Here is a 23,880-nt window from a genome sequence, read left to right as displayed (position 1 = left end):
GGATAGAGCACCGGCCCTGGAGTCAGGAGTACCTGAGTTCAAATCCAGCCTCAGACAATAATTACCTAGTTGTGTGATCTTGGGCAACTCATTTAACCCCATTGCCTTGAAGGGAAAAAAAACTAAAAAAAAAAAATTGGAGGAGCAGTTAGGTAAAGTAATGGATGGAGCACTGGCCCTGGAGTCAGGAGGATCTGAGTTCCAATCCGGTCTCAAATACTTACTATACACTTAGCTATGTGACTGTGGGCAAGCCACTTAACCCCATTGCCTTGTAAAAAAACTTTAAAAAAAAGGGATAGTGGAAGATATAGACAAGGAATAAGAAATAAGAAAAGTCAAAAAGCTGAATATAAAGTTTACAGAAGCTCCATATTTTAACATCATGAATACTTTATTTGAGAAAAGAATCAACAGGCACTGGATCCAGCAAATAACCCCACAAAAAATGAAAATGATGATATTTTAACAGACAGGAAAAAAAACACATTATAGATGAGGGTGATGTCCTTGAATCATCTGTGTACAGTCAAATGGATATCAAAATCAGCATAAAACTAGAAAAAAAGATAATGCTATCCAACTGAAACAATTCAACATTAACCTATTTAAACAAATTATTAATAATAAAAAATGATAGTTGATATCAGAAAGGACATTGAACTACAATAATTTTCTATACAAGTTTTGATAATGTAAATCATTTGCCAAAACAAGAGAAATAAATTTGCCCATAAAGCATCAGTCAGCAAATACTTGACTTAGTTGCCAAGAAGAGATAACACCAAAGACAACACTGATATAGAATATAAACTAATTTGCAAAAATCTTTCAAAGAAGGCCAAAGAAAGTTATATGAAACAACATTTAATAAAACAGAAAGAAGCAGCATGGCAATTTTAAAAAAGTGTGGCGAGAGACTCAACTTTGTCAAGTTATCTCATAGTAATTTAAGGATGGAAAACAGGAAAAGAAATGAAGAAAAGTTATGTTTTTATAATAAATGGTTTTCAGTATCATGGAAAAAATCAGCACAGTTGAACTCTAATCAGTTCACAATGTAAGTAAAGTACCAAAGGGGGGGGAATCTTAAACCTTATTACTTATTAAAACCAAAAAAAAAAGGATGATCTATGCAAGAAAAACATCAACTATTAACTATGTTTTCCAGCTACACAAAATCTTCTGTGAGCCTCATCCACACACCTATCAAAAGGATCAAATAGTGAGTAGTACAGAAGTGTCCACCCATAGTGGAATGAGTGTGTATAAGCTATACTTACATATATAACCCTATATAAGCAAGATAATACAAATGAGAAACTTCAAAAAACAAGTAGAAGATATAACCAAGGGACTCTGTAACAGAAAAAATAAGATAGGATGATCATGTACCAAAGACAAGAGATGAAAGGACAGCCCAAGCACTTCATGGTATTCTTGTAATATCAAAATAAAAAAAGAGTCTAGTCCTCCTCATTCCAGGAAAGCAGATCTCTTATGGTGAGTTTATGGTATGGAAGAACATGAGAAGTTAAGCAGCGGTGAGAAAAGTGAATAGTAGTCTCAGGGGTGGCTAGGTGGTGTAGTGAATAGAGCACAGACCCTGAAGTCAGGAGTACCCAAGTTCAAATCTGGCCTCAGACTCTTAATAATTACCTAGCTGTGTGGCCTTGGGCAAGCCACTTAACCCCATTGCCTTGCAAAAACTAAAAAAACTAAAAATAAAAAATAAAAAAAAAATTAGTAGTCTCAAGAGTTGAGTTCACATCTTGATCTGTCACTTGCTTTCTAGGTGATATTGGATTGATATTGGATTCATTACTCCATCTTTCTAAGTCTAGCTTTCTAATGTATAAAAATGAGGAAGAGTTTGGACTAGATGATCATATAAGGTCCATGACCCTATCATATTAAGAGTTCTGGGGAATAAGCAATTTTGGAAGGAACATCAAATGGCTCTGAGATCATAGAATCATTGCATATAAGAAGTATGATCATTTGTCTTGAGAAAACAAACTATTAGATTAATGGAAAAATTGGTTATTGGTGTTTTACAAGTTGCTTCATTTGCTGTTATTAAAGTGAAATAACATTATAAATTAATGTACTACTTCCCTGAATTTACAATGACACCCTATCTGCAATTCTTTTTTTATTTTATTATTATTATTATTATTAATTTTAGTTTTTGCAAGGCAATGGGGTTAAGTGGCTTGCCCAAGGCCACACAGCTAGGAAATTATTAAGTGTCTGAAGCCGGATTTGAACTCGGGTACTCCAGGAATCCAGGGCTGGTGCTCTATCCACTGCGCCACCTAGCTGCTCCCTCTATTTGCAATTCTTGAGAGTAGTTCAGGAGTCCTTTAATTGCAATCTTCAATTATTCATATATCTGCCTTCCCACAAAAATAATAATGGATAAGCCAGAATGGCTATCATTAACTTATCACACAGGACTTTTCAAATCTTAACAGAACTTAAGTTTCTGATATTGCAATTCTTACCTTCATTTAACAAAAAAGTGAAGACCCGTGAGTTTAGATCCATTTCACTTCACATTGTTAGGTGGGTACTGATACAAAACAACTCTAGAAGCATTACATTCAAGGGAACTGTAGTCTTCTCTAAAAGTCACTCATGGAAAGCCATACTGGACAAGATTGTCAGCTATCTACAGAAGACTATCATTCTGACAGAAACAGGTTTCCCAGTTTTTCTCACATAAAAAAAATACATTTGATATCTTAACTCTGTTTACTTTTTGTAAACATTTTCATGTTTCACAAACTTAAAAAAATGTGATCAAATAAAATAAGGGCAGGAAAATTCAAGCTGTATTTTGATATAAGAAAATATAAGAACTTATTGTCTGTGCAAATTCTTTCATTATTCAAAATTTCATTATTTCTTCCTTTGCTTTGAAAACCTACTTGCTGCAGGTCATATCTAAAAAATATTTCTAAAATTTTCCTAAATTGCAAAATTTACATATGCCAAATTATTTCTTTAAAAATATGAAAAGTTAAACTAAGCACTGGCTACTTGGCATTTTTTCTTCCTTTTAAATCTATGACAGGGTTCTTAACCTAGAGGTTTGCTACTTTTTCTTTTAAAGATTTTTGATAACTGTATTCCTGTGTTTTATTTTATGCACTTAAAAACATCATTCTAAGGAGTCCATAGGCTTTACTACATTGGCATAGTCCCTGAAACGAAGTTTTTGAACCCCTGGGAAGTCATTTAAGTAGGAGAATGTGATATTAAGGAGAAAAAGAGCAAGTCAAAGAAAGTTGAAATTAATCCCAGTAGTTATTAGGACACCTTTTCTTGGCTTAAAAGTTAACTGTGGGGGCGGCTAGGTGACGCAGTGGATAGAACACTAGCCCTGGAGTCAGGAGTACCTGAGTTCAAATCCAACCTCAGACACAATGTAATTAACCTAGCTGTGTGGCCTTGAGCAAGCCACTTAACCCCATTGCCTTGCAAAAAAAAAACTAAAAAAAAAGTTACCTGTGGCCAAATCAGGAAAGGTTAATCAAGCCCAAGCTCCCAAGCCTCCCAAGGAGGGGAAAAAAAACAACCAGAAGACTTAGAGAGAGAAAGTATCTTGTCCAAGGTCATAAATTCAATTCAACAAATATTAAGTGCTTACAATATGCAAGAAAGTGATAGGCCTGGGGATACAAAAACAAAAAAGAAACATTCCTAGCTTTCAAGGAACTTTAGTCTTGGCTGGAAGAGGGAGAAGAGAATACTAGTATACATGTAAATACAAAGTAGGTACAAAGTAATTTCAAAGAGAAAGTACTAATAATTGGAACGAGGAGTAGGAAAATGTAGGTGTCTCACTAAGCAGTTGCTCAGAAATAAACTAAAGTTTCTCTGAAGTGGTAAGGAGGGAGTACAAAACAAACTAGACAAAAGGGATCACCTGTGGAATTGCACGAAGATGGTGGATGGAATGTTATGTACAGGAAATAACTAGGCAGTCAATAGGACTGGAATAGAGTGTATTCAAAGGGAAGTGTTATGAAGTAAGTAGGTGGAAGCCTAATTGTGGAAGGTTTTAAATGCTAGGCTGAAGATTCTGAATTTTATCCTAAAGTCAAGAAGTCAATGAATGTTTTCAGGTAAAGGGAGAGAGCAACGGATCTGTATTTTAAGAATATCAATTTTGTGCATGATAGCAATTCTTTTGAGAGGTGATTAAGGGCAAGAAAAGAAGGGTAGAGATTGTGCAAATAAATAAAAAGGAACAAATTGCAGAAATAGAAATGAAAAGATTTGACAATTAATTGGTTGGGGGTAGGTAGGAGAAGGAAGAGTCAGAAATAACTCCAAGTTTATAAAACTAAGTGATTGAAAGAATGGTGGTGCTATCAACTGAAATGGTGAAATTTGGAAAGGTGAATAGAAAGGAAATGAGTTTGGAAAATGATACAAATGTAAAAATAATATATCTGGAAATTAAATATAAATCTGGGTTAAGAAAATTCCATATAAGAATTTCAGAATATTTATTTTCTGAGTATAAACAAAGTCTAATCCACAGGTACAAAGCACAGTGGAGAGCACAATCTGAAGTCAAACTAATTTTCTTTTTTTCCCCCTTTTTTTAGAAGATGGAATTTTTTGTTGTTGTTTTTTGAAATTCTAGGCAATTATTAAATGTCTGAGGCCAGATTTGAATTCAGGTACTCCTGACTCCAGGGCCAGTGCTCTATCCACTGCACCACCTAGCTTCCTCCCCAGACTAATTTTCAAGACATTTTCATGAATTTAAATCTAGCCTCAGGCACTAGCTAGCAGTGTGACCCTGAGCAAGTCACTTAACCCTATTTGTCTCAATTTCCTCATCTATAAAGTGAGCAGGGGAAGGAAATGGCAAACTATCCCCAAGAAAGCTCCAAATGGGGTCAAAGAGGCAGCCTAGACTGAAATGACTAAACAACAATAAAAAAAAAATCTCAAGTAACTAATGTGATGAATATATGCTTCTTTTCTGAAATTTATATCTAAAAATCAAAGTGACAACAGTAATTCTACAAGTGTGTTATGGACCTCTAGGGGTCCCTAAGATAAAAACTTCTCATGATATTAATATGTTATTTGTCTATTGTCAAATTGGAAGTTGTTAGTACGGCAGAAACTCGGATTCGACCAACATTTCACACCCTATACCAAGATAAAATCAAAATGGGTACAAGGATTTTAGACATAAAAGTCAGTATTATAAGCAAACTAGGAGAATGGAAAGGGAAGTAGTACATGACCAAGGAAGAGATAGAGAACATCATTAAAAACAAATTAGGTAATTTGATTGCATTAAATTAAAAAAATTTTGCACAAAGCCACTGTAACCAAGATCAGAAGAAATGTAGTAAATTGGGAAACAATTTTTACAACTAGTATTTCTGACAAAGGACTCATTTCTAAAATATATAAAGAACTGAGTCAAATTTATATTTAAAAAAAACAAGCCATTCCAACTGACAAATGGTCAAAGGATCTACAAAAGCAATTTCCAGATAAGAAAATCAAAGTTATCCATAGTCACATGAAAAATTTCTCTAAATCATTAATGATTAGAGAAATGTAAATTAAGGCATTTCTGAGGTACTATCTCACACCTATCAGATTGGCTAATATGACCAGAAAGGACAGTGTTCAATGTTGGAAGGGATGTGGGAAATCTTGAGACCCTAATACATTGTTGGTGGAGCTGTGAACTCATCCAACCTTTCTGGAGAGCAATTTGGAATTATACCCAAAGGGCAATAAAAATGTACATACCCTTTGTCCAGCAATACCTGGGTCTATACATGAAGAGATCATGAAAAAGGGTTAAAAACATCACTTGTACAAAAATATTCATAGCAGCACTGTTTGAGGTAGCAAAGAATTGGAAATCAAGTGAATGTTCATCAATTGGGGAATGGCTGGACAAATTGTGGTCTGTTACCTTCAATTTTTTTTAAAGTGTCTATCTCTAATATTTTATTTTCTCCTCAAGGATATGATTTCTCTCTCAATACATTCAATTTCGATCAATGTATAGCATGGAAACAATTAAAGATTATCAGACTGCCTTCTATGGGATGGGTGGGGGGAGGGAAGGGAGGGAGAGAAAAATTGTAACATTCAAAACCTTACAAAAAATGATAGGTAGAAACTACTATTGTATATAATTGGAAAACAAATAAAATAAAAAATTGGAAAAAAACCACCCCTCTATGAGGCCAGATTTGCTTCATGTACTTCAAACCAAAACAATATATCACAACAGACTGAATGAAGAAGCCCATTTGAGAACTGTCTCTGATAAAGCCAGACATTAAAGAATCTTGCAAAAAATATGTAAAACAATGCCACTTTTCTCATCAAATATTTTTAAAAATAATTTTTCACAGAAAAATTTATGTTTACATTATATTTAATGAATCAAATATCTTAAAATGTGTTTTAATTTCTAATATCAACTTATATATATTATATATATTTGTATGTATATATTAACATACACACACTATAAACAAAAGCTCTCTGGGGTCCCCGAAATTTTAAGAGTGTAAAGTCATCCTGTGACCAAAAGGTTTGAGACCCACTGGCAAACTATTGCAGACTTGGCATCCCAAAGGCTGGAGCTGGAATCTTACCTTTGACAATTAGCAAATCTGTTGCCCTAGGCAAGTTACTTAACTGATCAGTTCTGACAATTATAAACAAGAATAATAACAGCACCTACCTCACAGAACAGTGTGAAAATTAAATGAAATACTCTATTTTTAAGCAGTCTGTAAACTTTAAAATAAAAATGATCTATAATATAGATAAAATAATCTATAAATAAAATCTATATAATAAATAAATAATCTATAAATAAAATGATCTATATATATTGTTAGTCTATTTTTCAAGCTAGAGAAGATTTACAATTTGCTCAAATAATTTGGGATAATATTCCTAAAAGAAGTTGAGCTTGAAGGTTTCCAATAGAGGAAAGGAGGACCACAGCAATCCCATGAAAATTTAGGGTAAAATGTATATGTACCTCAAATGTCTATACATCTATATCCAGAGATTAAGAAGCAGTATATAGGGGAAATAGGGCTGGTCTCAAAATCAGTTAAGAACAAGGTTCAAATCTTACCTCTTACACTTTCTAGTTGTGTAACCTTGGTCAAACAACTTATCTTTTGAGCCCCAATCCCCTCCACTTGCAAAACAAGGTTAATAATAATCTGCTGTACCTGCCTTAAATGATTGTTTGTATTGGGATCAAATAAGATTATGTATATAAAGTGCTTTACAAATGTCAATTACCAGAAATATGGAGAGAATTAAGAGTTTTTAAAATATTTATTTCTATACCTTGAATAGTGTAGACTCGTCCTTAGACAGGGAGAGAAGAATGTTGGCAAGAAAAAGCATTTTATTGATTGAGAAACCAAAATATGTGAAATATTGTTTGGTATATGAACTGGCAAGAATTTAGAGGAAAAATACTTTTTAAAACAAAACCTTAACCATAGCATTAATAGGATAGAGAATGAAGACAAAATAAATTCCATGTGTATTATTAATATGTGAATTCTAAAGATGCCTGTTTTATCTGAGAAATAAAGTATAAGAATGTTTTCATACTACTTTTGCATCAATTTTATAAAAATACAGAACTGACTGAAATTGGAACCACTAGGTCATTATACTCAACTCTAATGGGGCGGCTAGGTGGCACAGTAGATAAACCACCGGCCCTGGAGTCAGGAGTACCTGGGTTCAAATCCAGTCTCAGACACTTCATAATTACCTAGCTGTGTGGCCTTGGGCAAGCCAATTCATATTTCCTCCCTTGTGTATTAATTCAAAAATTCAAGCACACAAATGTAGAAATGGAATACATGCTTTCTTAGAAAATCTATAGGGAATTTAATACATATTAACATGAAATTCTATAAAATATACATTATTGGCCGATAGATACATTCTTTTCTCTGAATAGTTTACGTCTAAACAATTTGACCACAAGGGCCGAAGAAAAATTTTATAATTGAGAAATAAGAATACTTGATTAATTTGATCAATTTAAGGAATACTGGTACTTTAAAAATCAGTTCCTAAGTTTAGTTTCAAAATCTTTCAACCTAGGATTCTCCTTTGGCATCTTATTCAATCAACCTCCTTATTTTAAAAGTCACATGACCTCTCTTCTGCGGTCAACAGCTATATCTAGTCTTTAAATTAATATCATATGAACTGTCAAATTTCTTAAAATTAAGAATATGTTGGCCACCCCTATCTCCAGCCATTAAGATCAAATATAAAATGAATATCTGAATGAGTTCTTATGGGTAAGTCAGGGATCCTGATCTTATTTTGAGAATTCTGTCCACTAAGTGTACAATTCACTGAGCTGAGAACTTCTGAGGAAGAGACCATGAATAGACAGACAGAGATCCCTGGACAGATGAAGAGCTGAAGGTTTTGGTACACTAGCCCACTAACTGGGCTCTGGGTCAACACAGATTCAAACTAGTTAGTTACAGGGAGGAATGGGACTGAAGATGAGTTCTTTAAGGAAATATCCTGGTTTCACTTTTTCCTCCAGATTGCTCCTCACTCCTTTCCTTTTCATACTTTTTTCCTCTAGATTTTGCTTTTTTTCTAATTTCTGCTCAAATTTATAAAAATTATTTTTATTATGATTACATTTGCTGAAATATTTCCATTCTTAATTTTAATTATAGGTGAATCCAAAGTTTGGTGAGACAAAAATCTACAATAGTATACAATGAAACTCAAAAAGAGACTTTCTTCATTTTCAATAATTTATCCTCTATGTTTCTATCTCTCACTCACAAACATATAAAATATATTTTAATCCATGTGTGAATATATGCAGCATATAACAGTACAAAATAGAAACATAAAGTAGTAGGGAAGGAAGGCACTAGCAGTTGGGGAATCACGAAAGGAATCTTTTAAAATCTGGTGCCTTGGTGTCATATTAAAGGAAAAGAGATGTGAGGGAGAGGTAAGGAGAGGAATGCATTTCAGGCTCAGGAGATGGTCAATGCAAAGAAACAGAAGGTGGAAGATCTTGAGTGAGGAAGAATGGAAAAAGCCTGTCTGGTTGGATCCCGTATGTGGGAAGGAGAATAAGGTGAAGGAATGTGTCTGAAAAATAGGTTGGAGGTAGAGTGTATAGAACAGGGGTGTCAAACACACATATGGCAGCCATGGCCCTCAGAGTTCTTGAGTGTTGCCTGATATTTAACAAAATAAAAATGCAGTAAAGTATAATGTCAATATGTGGTTTTATAAATCTGTATGCAGCCTGCAGGGATCCTTATGTACAATTTAGTGGTCTTGTTTCTATGTTTCTATTTGAGTTTAACACCAGTGGTATAGGTCTTTAAAAGCTTAACTATTGGAATTTATATTTTATCTTAGAGTCTAGTTAGTTGTGTCCATGGTCAGATTTATTCTTTTTTTTTTTTTTGGTTTTTGCAAGGCAAATGGGGTTAAGTGATTTGCCCAAGGCCACACAGCTAAGTAATTAAGTGCCTGAGGTCAGATTTGAACTCAGGTACTCCTGACTCCAGGGCTGGTACTCTATCCACTGCACCACCTAGCCGCCCCCAGATTCATTCATTCATTCATTCATTCATTCATTCATTTTAGGTTTTTACAAGGCAAACGGGGTTAAATGCCTAAAATGCCCACCCTATCTACCTATAAATATGGACAAAAATAAAAAATACACTGATAAAACATATGTATATAAAATAGATATATAGATATATAGATCTGTATGTATTATACATGTTGAATCCCCCATTAGAATATAACCTCCCTAAGGTGTAGGGCTAGTATGTACTTCTATCCTCAGATCTAAGCCCATAAGAGTTACAGAGGTCTCTGAAACAGTAGGTTTTTAATAATTACTTACTAAGTGATGGATTAGCCCAGCTTTTTTTTAAATCACACTGGAACTAACTTCCAGTGCTTTATCCACTATGCCACCTAGCTGCCCCTCCCCCAGATTTATTCTTAAGGAAAATTAGTTTGACAGCACTCTAGCTGTAGGAATAGAGTAGAAAGAGACTTGAAGTAGGGTGAATAGTAATCTAGGTGAAAGATAATGAGGGCCTGAACTAAGTTTGTAGTTATTTGAGTGGAGAGAGGGGCATGAGTTTGAGAGATGTTGTAGGTAGCAAGGTAAATAGCAAAATTTGGCATTGTTTGAATATGTGGCTGTGGACAAATGAATAGTCTAGAATCTTGCAAAAGTTTTTGGCAAACATGCAGGTCACTGGAAGGATGGTGTTACCTTAGATAGAATTAGGGAAATTTGAAAGTGAGGATTTAGGAAGAAAGGTATTGAGTTTAATTTTAAACATGTTGAGTTTCAAAGGACATCTGATTTGAAATATCCAATAGGAAATTTGTAATGTGGGACTGAAGCTGGGAGAGAGAGGCTAAGGTTGGATCTATAGATAAGGGAACTGTCTGCATAGAGATAATAATTAAACCTATAGGAGTTGATGCTGTTACTGAGTTGAGAATACAGAACAGAGATTATTTTTTTTAGGTTTTTTTTGCAAGGCAACAGGTTAAGTGGCTTGCCCAAGGCCACACTGCTAGGTAATTATTAAGTGTCTGAGGCCAGATTTGAACTCAGGTATTCCTGACTTTAGGGCTCGTGCTGTATCCACTGCACCACTTAGCCGCTCCTGAAAAGAGATTCTTAACCAGGATTCCACGGAGAGAGTCAAGGAGTCCATGAACTTAAAATGGAAAAAAAAAAGTAACAGCTTTATTTAATATAATTGGTTTCATTTATAATCCTATGTAATTTATGTTTTTGAAAATATTATTCTGTGATAATGGATAATAAGAAGGGATTCCCTAGAATTCATTAAACTTCCAGAAGGATCCACAACATAAGACAACTTAAAAATTCCTGGTAGTGGGGGGAAGAGTGGAGCTTGGACAGATTTTGGGAACATTCAGACTGAGAAGGTCAGATAAGAGGCCAACCAGGAGAGAAGAGTGTTAGTATAACCTAAAGAGAAAATAGTATCAATGCGATGGTTAACATATAGGATTCGGTTTTTTAAATTTTTTAATATGTATTCTGAACTAACAGAAAGGATTGCATGGGACCCTTAACCAGATTGTAAAGAAAACATAAATCATTAATATGTAAATGAAAGTATTTTCAAAAGACTATCCACATTTAAGATTATTATTACTTATTTTAGTCAATAATTGACACAAGATTCTATTGCTCCTTAAATTGGAGAAGTATTTTTTTGGATTTAACCCAAACTTGAATAGAACTGTTTGGGCCACCCATACTCAAGAAATCTATCCTTTTTGATTGACTCAGGGGAACTTGAAGAATTTCCTCCAACTTTGCAGCTGCCACTGATATTTTCTATGTAAAAATTTCTACTCTAGGGGTGGCTAGGTGGCGCAGTGGATAAAGCACCGGCCCTGGAGTCAGGAGTACCTGGGTTCAAGTCCGGTCTCAGACACTTAATAATTACCTAGAAGTGTGGCCTTGGGCAAGCCACTTAACCCCATTTGCCGTGCAAAAACCTAAAAAAAAAAATTTCTACTCTTTAAGATCCCTGCACCTGGAAGCAAGTAGAGCTTTTTTTGGTTTCCATATTGGCAAGCAAGCAGGTGGTGTGGTAGGCACCAACAGCTAGCTAGCTCCATGACTAACACAGGATTTAACTTCAACAAATGTTTTAAAATTTTTGTTTTATCATTGTATTTTTTATTTTTGTCTGTCCATATTTATAGGTAGATAGGATGGGCATTTTAGGCACATTTTATTCAAGTCTTGGGAGTGAAAGTGCAGTTTGTTAATTTCATTGGAGGGTGAACAAGAATCCAGATCTGAGGGGAAATGTTACTTTCTAGCCACCCAGTTTTAGAAATACCTTCTGTAGCACTTTTCCTTTTATGGACTTAAAGTATACTGAAATACCAAAGTGACCCTTTTCAATTCTAAGTTTAAATTTCTCATACACTTGGCCATTTCATTGTTTTCTGACATTTTCAGGAAATATTGAACTTCGAAGAGAAAGAAGCTGAAGTTCAAATGAATCTGTGTTGGTTGTTTCTTGGAACCGAGAGAGGGACTTGGACCTATGACTGATGTCATTGACATAGAGAACTCAATCAGTGCAATCAGGGCACTTACCAACTTATAAGCAGCCTGAAAGGGTCATCTAGAGATCTAGAGCACTGAGAGCAGAAAAGACTTTCCCAGGGGTTACCCTCAGTGCCATGCTGTCTTTGTGTGTGTGTGTGTGTGTGTGTGTGTGTTGTGATTCTTGTAAAGCAGCTGAGGGAGGGCAAAAATTGAAATGAATTTTTATGGGCCATTTAAATTTAATTCAAAATGATAATGTAAATATACCTTTCCTTTCGCTCTAATATTTCCTGTTAGTTCCATTTCTCTGTTTCTAAACACTTCTATGCAGTGTATAGCATACTGACTCTGAAGTTGGCAAACTGGATTCAAATCTAGTCTCTGCCACTTACTCCTTTGAAACCCTGGGCAAGTTATTTAACCTCACTACCCTATCCCCACCCCCACCTCATTTTTCCCCATTTGATAAATGAGAGCCAAACTAGCTCATCTCTGAGGTCTCTTCCATTTCTAGAGCTATGATCCTATTTTGTTTGTATACATCTTAATTTGGACAGAGTTCTCTGGAATAGGATTCTTTTAAGTTATAAATGAAGCAGGAAAAAAAGAGAGGAGACATATAGGGAATAGCCACATAAAAAAGTGTCTGAGAGGACTATAGTTTAGAATGGCATTGTTTTACATAAGCACACATCTGATGATGTGTAGGTAAAAAAGAACTACAGTAGGAGAGAATGTCATAGTGTATGTGTTTGTAGCTAAACTCCTTGGGAAAAACATCTAAAATATGTCTCCATTTTCTTTCCTCTCACTCTCTTAACTCTCTTCAGATTGTCTTCCAACCTCATCATTCAACTGAAACTGCTCTCTCCAAAGTTGCCAATGCTAAATTCAATGGCCTTTTCTCAATCCTCATCCTTCATGAAGTTTCTGTATCGTTTGACCTGATCAGTCTCCTCTCATTTATACTATCCTCCCTGAGTTTTTCAGACACTTCCCTTTCTTGGTTCTCCTTCTATTTAGCTGACTGTTCCTCAATCCACTTTGTTGGACCTTCATTCAGGTCACCCATTAACAGTGGGCATCTTCCAAGGCTCTGGTCCTGGACCTTCTTTTTTCTCTCTTTACTCCTTTGCTCGGTGATTTTATTAGCTTCCATGGATTCAATTATCATCTCAATACAAATGATTTTCAGGTCTACTTATCCAGATCTCATCTCTCTCCTAACTTAACATTCTCAACTTTCCAGCCCCCTTTTGAACCTATTGACCTCAATGTCCCAGGAGGCACAATATGTCCAAAATTAAGCTCATTAACTATTCCCAAAGTCAATTCCTCTTCCTAATTTCCCTATTTCTATAGAGGACAACACTATCTTCCCAGTCACCCAGGCTAGGAATGTATGTGTTGTCTTCAATTCCTCAATCTTCTCTCAACTCCCAGAGCCCCAATTTTGGGGAAGGTGCTGTCTCATCTGCCTTCATGATATCTCTAGTATACAACCTTCTTCTCTCCTCTGACACTTCCACCACCCTAGTGTAGGCCCTCACTGTCTCTTGCCTAAACTATTACTGTGATAGCCTGCTAGTTGGTCTCCCTTCCTTGAGTCTCTTCTCACTACAATCCATCCTTCAGTCTGCTATCAAGTGAACACTCTCACTACTCAATACAATCCAGTAACTATTTAATACCTCCAGGACCAAATATAAAATCTATTTTTAGAATTTTAAAGCCCTTCATAAGCTGGCTCCTTCTTCCTTTTCCCATCTTCTTTCATTTTATTTTCCTCTCCAGATATTCTAAGATCCAGTGAAGCTGTCCTCTGGGCTTATCCTCACACAAAAGATTCTATGCATTTTCAATAGCTATATCCCAGGCCTAGAATGCTCTCTCTCCCTTGTCTCTGCTCTTGGCTTCCTTCATGAAACTTCCATAATGCTAGCCCTCCCTTAATGTTCCCCTTTCCTCTATTGATAATCTCCAGTCTTACCTTGTACGTATCTTGTTTGTACACAGCTGTTTACACATATCTCCCCTATTAGACTGTGAGTCTTTCAAAGGTAGGGAATGTTTATGCCTTTATTTGCATTCACAGTTCACCGTAAATTCAGACACATAATAAACATTAAATACTTGTTCATTGATCGACTAGCTACTGTAGATACAAAAGCAAAAGTGAGATTCTCTCTTGTGCTCAAGGAGTTTGCATTCTGTTGGAATTGTATCTGATCTCTTCCCTTTAAAATTTCATGACAGCTCCAAAAACTGAAGTGATGTTAAATATATGTTCTAAACCTGATATTTTCTATTTACCCCTAACAGGATCACAGATATAGACCCATTATCTAAGCCATTATCTAATCCATTTAGACCTCAAAGATCATCCAATTCACTCTGATTGGGATCAAAAGAATTAAATGACTTGTCCAATAAAAATCACAAAGATAGGTAGTAGCAAGGCTGAGGGTTGAGGTTTGAACACAAATACTCTGGCACATAATCCCAGGATCTTTCCCCAAAATAAATGCTGTCTCAATTCAACAAATCCTATGTACCATCTATATGCAGGCTATGGGGCTGGGCGCTAAGGGAGATACTAAGTAAATCTGACACAGCACCTGCCTTCATTGACTAAGATGACAAAACACAAAACGAAAGCAAGGTATAAACCAGGAACAGGGGCAGGGGTAAAGAGAGAAGAGGAAGAAAAAAAGACACAGACAGGCAAATAGTCAATTTGGCTAGGGGACTAATGGGGAGTCATGCAAGCCTAGAAAGGGGGACAAGAAGTTATAAAGACCTTTGAATGTCAGAGTAGGGAATCTGATTTTATTTCACAGGCAACAGGAAACCCTTAATGGGCTTTGAATGAATAAATAATTAAATAAAAGATTAATATGACAGTGGTGTTTAACTTGGATGGGAGGAAAGTAGAAAATGAAGCCCAGAAGAATACTGTTTAAGAGGCTATTCTGCAATATTCCAGGAGAGTTAGAGATCTCTAATGTCAGTTATAGTGGTAGAACAAAAAGAAAAAAAGAACTGCTACAAGATCTTCCAAGGAGGCTGAAAAAAAATGGCTAGTGTGACATAGTGAAAACTTTGAAATGATACACTTAAATTAGTTGCATATTCTATTAATAGGTAAAACAGAAACGTATTGTTTTTATTACATCTAAAATGAGCCCATGCTTTAATACTCCTATCAAGAAACAATGTATGGGGGCGGCTAGATGGCATAGTGGATATAGCACCGGCCCTGGAGTCAGGAGTACCTGGGTTCAAATCCGGTCTCAGACACTTAATAATTACCTAGCTGTGTGGCCTTGGGCAAGCCACTTAACCCCATTTGCCTTGAAAAAAACTTAAAAAAAAAAAGAAGCAGCAATGTATGGTTGAATGCTTATCAAAAAAAGTTAATTATCTTTAAGTCCTGTGCATTTTAATTGTTCTTCTTATTCTTAATCACTTTTGAATAATTTTACACAGATAAAACAGTTCAAAAGTATTTTGAATCATAGAGCTAGAACAGTACTTAGAAATCAAGTAGTCCAAGTCCCTCACTTTTATAAATGTGAAATCTGAGGTCTGGAAAAGCTAAATGACTTGCTTAAGGTCACATTAGCAATAAGCAGGCTTTCAAAACATAGGTCAGGTCTACTTATTCCAAATTCAAAGTTTCACCAACCACATTTATCTATGGTTATGTGCCTAGAATTGTACTAAGAATGGTGGAACAGAAAAGGAAGTAGAAGTATTATCCCATATCTTCCAGTAGTTTTCAATCTACTTGAGAAGAAAAGACCACTAAGCATCAAACCATTAAATTTCCTAAAACTGTATATAATCTAAGACTGATATATGTGCTTCCAAATGTAACTGTGAATGAAATTGAAGTTTACTGAAGAAAGTGATCAAAGTTGGGCTGTATCATGATTACAGAGAGAGAGAGAGAACCAACGAGAAGGAATGCTATCCCCCCTTCTGACAAAGAGGTGATGGATTGATGACTGAGAAATATCTTTTTGGACATAGCCAAAGTGGGAAATAGTTTTGCTTGATTATGCATAGTTTTAAAAAATTTATTTTCTTTTTTTCAACTTGGGTAAAGGGAAGTAAGAGAAGGTGAATAGGGGAAACATTGCAAAAAATATTAAAATGGACTATTGCAGTGAAGGAGGCATCACTGAAGAAATGAAGGACATGGCTAGAACTCTAGAGGATTTGTTAAGCGGAAAACCCCTTCCAGGTAAGAAGTCTTACAGCTTATTTATGCCCAAAGGGCAACAAAAATGTGCATACCCTTTGACACAGCAATACCACTACTGGGTCTATACCCTGAAGAGATGATGAAAAAGGGTAAAAAAACATTACTTGTACAAAAATATTTATAGCAGCCCTGTTTGTGGTGGCAAAGAATTGGAAATCAAGTAAATGTCCTTCAATTGGGGAATGGCTTAGCAAACTGTGGTATATGTATGTCATGGAACACTATTGTTCTATTAGAAACCAGGAGGGACGGGATTTCAGGGAAGCCTGGAGGGATTTGCATGAACTGATGCTGGGTGACATGAGCAGAACCAGAAAAACACCGTATACCCTAACAGCAACAAGGGTGTGATGTTCAACCTTGAAGGACTTGCTCATTCCATCAGTGCAACAATCGGGAACAATTTTGGGCTGTCTGCAAAGAAGAGTGCCATCTGTATCCAGATAAGGAGCTGTGGAGTTTGAACAAAGTGTAAGGACTATTCCCTTTAATTTAGAAAAAAACAGATATCTTATTGTCTGATCTTGTCACCTCTTAGACTTCTCTTCTTTGAGGATATGATTTCTCTCTCATCACACCCAATTTGGATCAAGGTAAAACATGGAAACAAAGCAAAGACTGACAGACTGCTTGCTGTGGGGGGGTGGGGGGAGGGAAGCAAGATTGGGGGGGAATTGTAAAACTCAAATAATATCTTTAATAAAAATAAATTTAAAAAAAAGAAGTCTTACAGCTTTTGCTAGGTTTGTTTTCTAGGCTGTCTCTCAGACTAGAGACAGGAACCCAGGAAAACAAAGAGAGCCACAAATGAGGTGATACATATACAAAAGGAGAAATGGGATGAAAATAGCCAAAAAGTGAAGTTCAGAACTCCAAGCCAGAGTATTATGCAACTTTATACAAATTTATATAAAGTCCTCTAAATATATTCATACATTCTAATAGCATGACTACTGTGAAGAAAGATAAACACCATCAGAGAATGCCCTCAAGAAAAAAACTACAAATCTAGGGTTCATAAAGACATAACAATGGCTAATAAATACATACCAGATGTTCATAAGAACATAGATTTGGATTTGTAAGAAACTAGTTATCTAACCCTAGTCAGCACCTTCATTTTACAAATGAAGAAACTGAGGCCCAGAGAGGTCAAGTGTTTGCCTACAGTCACACAAGTAAAGTAGCAAAGCAGTTGCTTCTGAACTTTAGTACAACTGTTGAGGCCCTTCAGCCCAGTGGTTCTTCAAACACTTTCCATCACTTCTTGTACCTCCTAAAGTCTACTTCTTCAGAGACATAAAATAAGCATAGTTCTGGGGGTGGGGGTGGGGGTGGGATCACCAGAAGTACACCAAAAGAATCCATCCTATATTAATGTATGAGGAATTAATTCTTAGGGAACAAATATTTATATTAGAATAATTCAGATTACTCAAATTATGAATTTAGTAATATCTTACAACTCCAGGTCTTAGACAGCTTCCATAATTGAATAAATTTAGATAAAACCTGTAGTTTATGGGTGTTTCCAAATTAGCAATCAATCCAGATCAAGCTGAATAAGAACAAGAAGCCCCATTGCTTGCAAAGAAGTTCCACTACCAATTTATTTAAAGAAACTTTCTAAAAGTTCTCACAAAAATTATGTCCTTTGGTTCCTCTTTTCTAAAAATTTTGATACTGAATGTCAAAATTCATTGTATGAATTTTCAGCAACTCCAAAGATACTGGATACAAGAAACATTTCAATAAAAAGAAACATTTCATTTCAAATAGACAAATCGGAGACTAATTTCAGAGAATATATATAGCCCTACTATAAAAGGATGTCAAGTTTATTTTGAAAGTTTTCTATGACATAGGCTAAGTGAAGTTAGTGTAAAAGAAATAGAATTCAGAATCACAGAATCTAGATTCAATTCCCAGCTCCAGTACTCAGTACCTAGATGACCTTGGATCTCAATCTTCTTCATCGGTTAAATGAGACAATTGGATCTGATGACTCCCAAGGTCCCCTTTATCTCTAAATATATGATTGTGGAGTTAAAAAAGAAACATAAATATGTCGTCACTTCTACTGGTCAATGTTCCTAGGCTAGATTATTTCTGTTTCTAGGTCTCAACAATACCTCATAGAGGCTAAATCTACAACAACACTAATAACTGTGATGAGTATATAGGAACTTTATCTTTTTTATCTATAAAAGAAAAATTCTCAATTGCTTATCAAGTTTGTAAAAAAAGTCTGTAACCTCATGCAATTCTTTTTTGCACAGTTTCATTTACAAAACCAATTCTACCGTTCTCCAACCTTTTCAGATGATTTTCAGTTGATTTCGTCTACTAACAATCTTTTCAAATAAAAATTTTACCTATAATTCTATTCTACATAAATGCAGTCTGTGTTCTTAACTACCAAAAAAACCCTATTTCTCTTTCAGAAGTTTTAGAAATACAAAACAGATCCAAATTTCTCACCTATATTTCTACAAGTATTCCTAAGTCAGTTTTTCCAATAATCATTCAAGAATGCAAAAATCTGACTACCTTCCTCTCAAGAAGTAAAAAGCAGTAAAATATGTAAATTTAACCAGTTAGCACAAACTTGACAAGTTGATTCTAAAAGTTCAAAATACAAAACAGATCTTTTAGCATATTATTTAGAAATAATCTGCTTCAAACTCAAAACATTAAAAACGAGGTACCATATCCACAAAAATAAGGGGAAAACCTCTAGGAAGCAACTGTACTATTTTAAAACATTTACTCTTCAAACTTTATATTTAAAAACCTAAAATGATAGTGGTACTTTTAAACAAGTTTTCAAAATTCAAAATAAATACATTTACATGGTAAAAACAATCAAATGATCAAAATTTATGTTAAATTGGCTGAAGTTCATCACTGTCCCAAATGCAGACTTTAACTACTACTATATGAAAAGGCACATAATACACCCAGGAGTTTAAGACAAAGTTAAAGTGGATGATGACATTTAAAATTAATTAAAAGGGAGTAGATAAAACTCCTCTTTACTTAGGCTTCAAAAATAAGAATTCAAGCAAACAAAAACTGCCTTGCCAAATGTCTTAACTCTAACTTTAAGAAACTTCCTTCAAAAGTGTTATTCAGTCTACATGGCTCACTCAGCTGTGTAGTCCTTAATAGAAAAAGGCTAGAGAAAAGAGAGAAGAGGGAGAGAAAAAGGGAGATGGAAAGGGGGAGGGGAAGGAGGGGGAGAGAGAAAAGAGAAGGGGGGGAAGAGAGAAAGCACAGTGATTTCTTAAGGTGAATATTGTTATTCTATAAGTTGCATATCAACTGACAAAATTGAAAATTTGCACATCACTAATATCTTCAAAAGATAAATGTTTAATATTTACTTCTTTCTCTCAGTAAAAGAAAAAAAAGGAAAAAGTCAACACTTTCTTGCTTCTAGGCAAGAAATGGCATCTTTAATCCAATGAATGAAATTCTTTGAGACAATACAAATGTGTGGATCAGCTAAATGAACAGTCATGTTCATAATTATTCAGGTATCACAAGCTGAAAAGTAAAAAAAAATCAAAGTATTTCATACTATTTTAACATTTAATCCATAAACATTGAAATAAAAAAAATAAAAGTCACTTCATTCTTGTAAACTAGTCATATAAGGTCTTATGGAATTTACTTGGGGAGGGGTGGTCTTTAAAAAAAGATACTGATTCCAATTGTCAGAATTACAGAAGAAAAACAAGACAGGATACTAAGTCTTAAAAACATTTTTTCCATAACTGAGTGTACTGCATCTATACTATTTAGCACAAAGGTACAATTGTGATTTTTAACTAAATACTAGTCTGAAGAAACTTCTTTGAGAAAACAGGAGAGAATGAGTTACCATAGAGAAGCCACTTCAGACCCAGGATGAACTTTCAAACTCAATAATATAAGGCTTTAAAAAAATCTACACTGTAATAACTTCTCCAATTATTATTTTTTTTTGAAATTGATCCAAAAGTTGATGGTCAACATTTACTTCAAATGATCAGATTCCATCTTCTGCAACAGGTGACATGAAACTCTACTCCCCAAGGAACATGGGGGTGCTTCTAAGAAATAAAGTGCTTATGTGAGATTGGGAGAGTCAATCGGTATTTAGAGCTTAACAAAACTGAATTTCAACCAAGTGTACACTTTTAGTTCGATTTTTATTTTTTTAAAGCAGCCACCTAAGGGCAACTGTTGCATGTGCCCATTAATACACAAAGAATGAAAACAAACACATGTATAGCTAATTAAGGTTTCCCCCAACAACACAAGTGGTCCAGCTAATTCCTTGAGACAATTTCAAAACCACACAAAGCAAATAAGGTGGAAAAGAAAAGAAGCAAGGGTAGAAACAACGTTATTTACATGTTTACACCCTCAACAACTCCTTACCTAACATGCCTTCTAAAAGATGATACTCAAACGCTAAAGAGAATTCACGTTCAGCCATGCAAAGTGGCTTGCTACACAAGAGGCTCCCTTACCTCAAAAGAAAAAAAAAAGAAAAGAAAAAAGGCAAAACAAAGTCTATATAAAAAAAAAGGAAGGCAATGGTTACGTGTGTGCCTTGGTCTCAATCCTGTCTTATGGACACATTGCACTGGCTCAAATTTGGGGGGGGGGGGCAAAAGTGGGAGAGGAGACAAGAGTGTGGCCTGCAAACTGCAACAATGCAATCTCCATTTTGAACAATGCACCTCTTTCCTCTTGTAAATCTAGTTTTTTGCCACTTGATGTGCAATTGCATTTCCCCTCTCTTTGGGGGTGGGGGTGGGGGGGTGTGACGCTAGAGCAGGATGCACAGTTTGAGAGTGAGAGTGAGAGTGAGTGTGTGTGTGTGTGTGTGTGTGTCTGTGTGTCGGGGTGGAGGGGGTGAGGAGGTGGCGGGTGGGAAGGCGAGCCCCCCTGCCGCCGGTCTGGGTGGGTACCTGGGGTACTGCTGTAGGTGCTGTGGCTCCTGAAGCTGCTCTCGGTGCAATAGCTGGCATCGTCGTCGTCTTCCATTTCCTCGGGATAATCGGAGTCATCGTCGTCGTCGTCTTCCTCCATAATATCCTCCTCCTCCTCCTCCTCCTCGGAGTCCTGCGTCTCCTCGGGGTCCCCCTCTTCCTCCTCCTCTTCCTCCGAGACCATGTCCTCGTCCTCGTCCTCCTCCTCGCTCTCGTGGTCATCGTACACCACTTTGCTGATGCTCCTCCTGGCCGGGGTGGCCCGGGCCAGGTGGCCGCCGCCGCCGCCGCCGCCGCCGCCGCCGCCGCCGCCGCTGCCGCCAGCTCTGCCGCCCCCGCCTCCTCTGCCCCCCCGGCCCGGGGCGCCGGCGCCGGGGCTGCCGCTCGGGGGGGCGGCCGGCTGCGGCGGCGGCGGCGGCGGCGGCGGCGGCTGCGGCGGCGGCGGCTTCCTCCGGCTCCCGCCGCCCCCCCGGGCAGAGCTCAGCCGCGCCTTGGGCGCCACCTCCGCCTGGGCGGCGGCCCACCTGCCCCGGCTGCTGCCGCGGTGCCGGGAGCGCAGCCCCCCGATGGGCCCGGCCGGCGGCGGCGGCGGCGGGGGCGGCGGCGGCGGCGGCGGCGGCGGCGGGGGAGCCGGGGCGCCGCGCTCCGCAGCGCCCGCCGCGGGCTGCTTGGGCGGCCTGCCCCGCCTGCCCCTCATGTCGGAGCCGAGGAGGGAGGGAGGGAGAAGGGGAAGCCGAGGGGGGGAGGGGACCGGCCGAGGGGCGGCGGCGGGGAGCCGCTGGGGGCGGGGTGGGGAGCCCCGCGGGGTCGGGGCGGGGGGGGCCCGGCCGGCGGAAGCGGGTGGAGGGAGAAGTCTCAGTCCGAATTGCCGGCGCCCCGCTCCCGATCGCCTCCAGCCGCCATCTTGTTTCTTCCCTCTCGCTCGGTGACTGGGGGAACCGACAGCGGCAGCAGGCCTGGAGCGCGGTCACGTGAACGCCCCCGCCGCCGAGGCCGCGCCGCGCAGCCGCCTCTAGGGGGAGCGCGGGAGCCCGCGGCCTGGCCGAGCCGGCGGGGGCGCGCCGAGTGGGGCGCCCGGGCCGCCCCGGGGTCCCGGGCCCCCCCCAAGGAGAGGGGGGGGCCACGAGGTGCGGCCCCTCCCCCTCGCGGGCCCGGGGACCCGCCGGGAAGAGCGCCTCGGAACTCGCACCTCCCCCCCTTCCCGCCCCCCCCCACCCAAGCCGAGGCGCCCAAGGGGAACCCCCAGCCCCCGGCGGCGGGGAGACCCCTCTCCGCCAAGCTGGGGCCGAGCCAGACGCGGAGCCCCGCGGCTGCGCAGGACTGGGAGGGGCCGATCGGAGCGGGGGGGGGGGGCGCAGAACGCGGACCCCGGGCAGCACCAGAGACAGAGACCCCGCGGGGGGGGGGGGGCCGGCGGGGCGCCCCCGGGGGCCGGAGGGCCAGCCCCACAACGGCAGCGGGCGAGGCGCCTCGAGGCGCGAAGCGGGCCTGGGCGGCCCGGCCTGGGCGGCCCGGCCTCGGCGGCCCGGCCTCGGCGGCCCGGCCTGGGCGGCCCGGCTCCGGAGTTTGACAGCTGGAGCCCCGGCGGTCCTCCCACCGCGGCGGCCGAGCGCGCAGCGCGCCAGTGCCCCCGCCGAGCCTGCCCCGGCCCCACGCGCCCCGGCTCCCGCGGGGGTCCCTCAAGTGCTCGCCCCCCGGACAAACTTCCCGGACACCGCCGTCTACTCCCGGCCTCCGGTCTTTTTGTTGTTGTTGTTTTAAAAAGGGCCACCTATTAATTTTATTTCTAATTGAAGCATATTTTAGGGCTTCTGTTGTAGCTTCATTACATCACAGCAGTACTCGATGGCACGAGCGCACAAACTCAGTCACAATAATTTGTAGACCACTGAGGTTCGCAAGAAGAAACGGGCCGTTTCCGAGGCAGCGGGACAAATCTTGATATGTTTACACCGATTCCCTGGGAATCTGTGGCAAGGATGTGCAAGCTACCACATATAAAACCGACGCTGTCCCTGAGGAAACACCTTAACCTCTATGAGGAAAGGATGATGGAGAGGAGGGGGGAAAAATGCAAGGCCCATATTCTGGTCTCCCTGCAATTCAAACTGACCTTTAAATTGCAAGAACCCCCATGCTAAACTTTCCTACTTAACATCTGAATTATCAGTGAAGGATTAGCCTACATTCCGCTGAGAAAACAAATATGAAATATAGGCAAGGGGGGGCGGCTAGGTGGCACAGTGGATAGAGCACCGGCCCTGGAGTCAGGAGGACCGGAGTTCAAATCCCACTTCAGACACTTAATAATTACCTAGCTGTGTGGCCTTGGGCAAGCCACTTACCCTAACCCCATTGCCTTGCAAAAACCTTAAAATGAGAGAGAGAGAGAGAGAAAAAGAAAGAAAAGAAATATAGGCAAGGTATGTAGGAACAAAAAGGTGCTAATT

At 38.9% G+C, this 23,880-nt stretch overlaps 1 protein-coding gene across 6 annotated transcripts in view; it reads right to left on the bottom strand.

The window, feature by feature from the left end:
* Window positions 1-22,366, bottom strand: part of BPTF (bromodomain PHD finger transcription factor) — a 184,002-nt gene extending 161,636 nt beyond the window's left edge. For 4 of the 6 annotated variants that reach the window (XM_074224761.1, XM_074224760.1, XM_074224762.1 and 1 more), the window contains exon 1: window positions 21,410-22,366. In XM_074224761.1, coding sequence (XP_074080862.1) covers window positions 21,410-22,127 — 718 coding nt within the window. In that variant the 5' untranslated portion in view covers window positions 22,128-22,366. The remainder of the gene's footprint in view (window positions 1-21,409) is intronic. The other 2 variants (XM_074224764.1, XM_074224763.1) reach the window with 1 other exon arrangement.
* Between the last annotated feature and the right edge of the window lie 1,514 nt (window positions 22,367-23,880).

The sequence above is a fragment of the Macrotis lagotis genome, chromosome 2 (assembly GCF_037893015.1).
Source record: "Macrotis lagotis isolate mMagLag1 chromosome 2, bilby.v1.9.chrom.fasta, whole genome shotgun sequence".
Lineage (NCBI taxonomy): Eukaryota > Metazoa > Chordata > Mammalia > Peramelemorphia > Peramelidae > Macrotis > Macrotis lagotis.
This window is presented reverse-complemented; position numbering and strand designations above follow the sequence as displayed.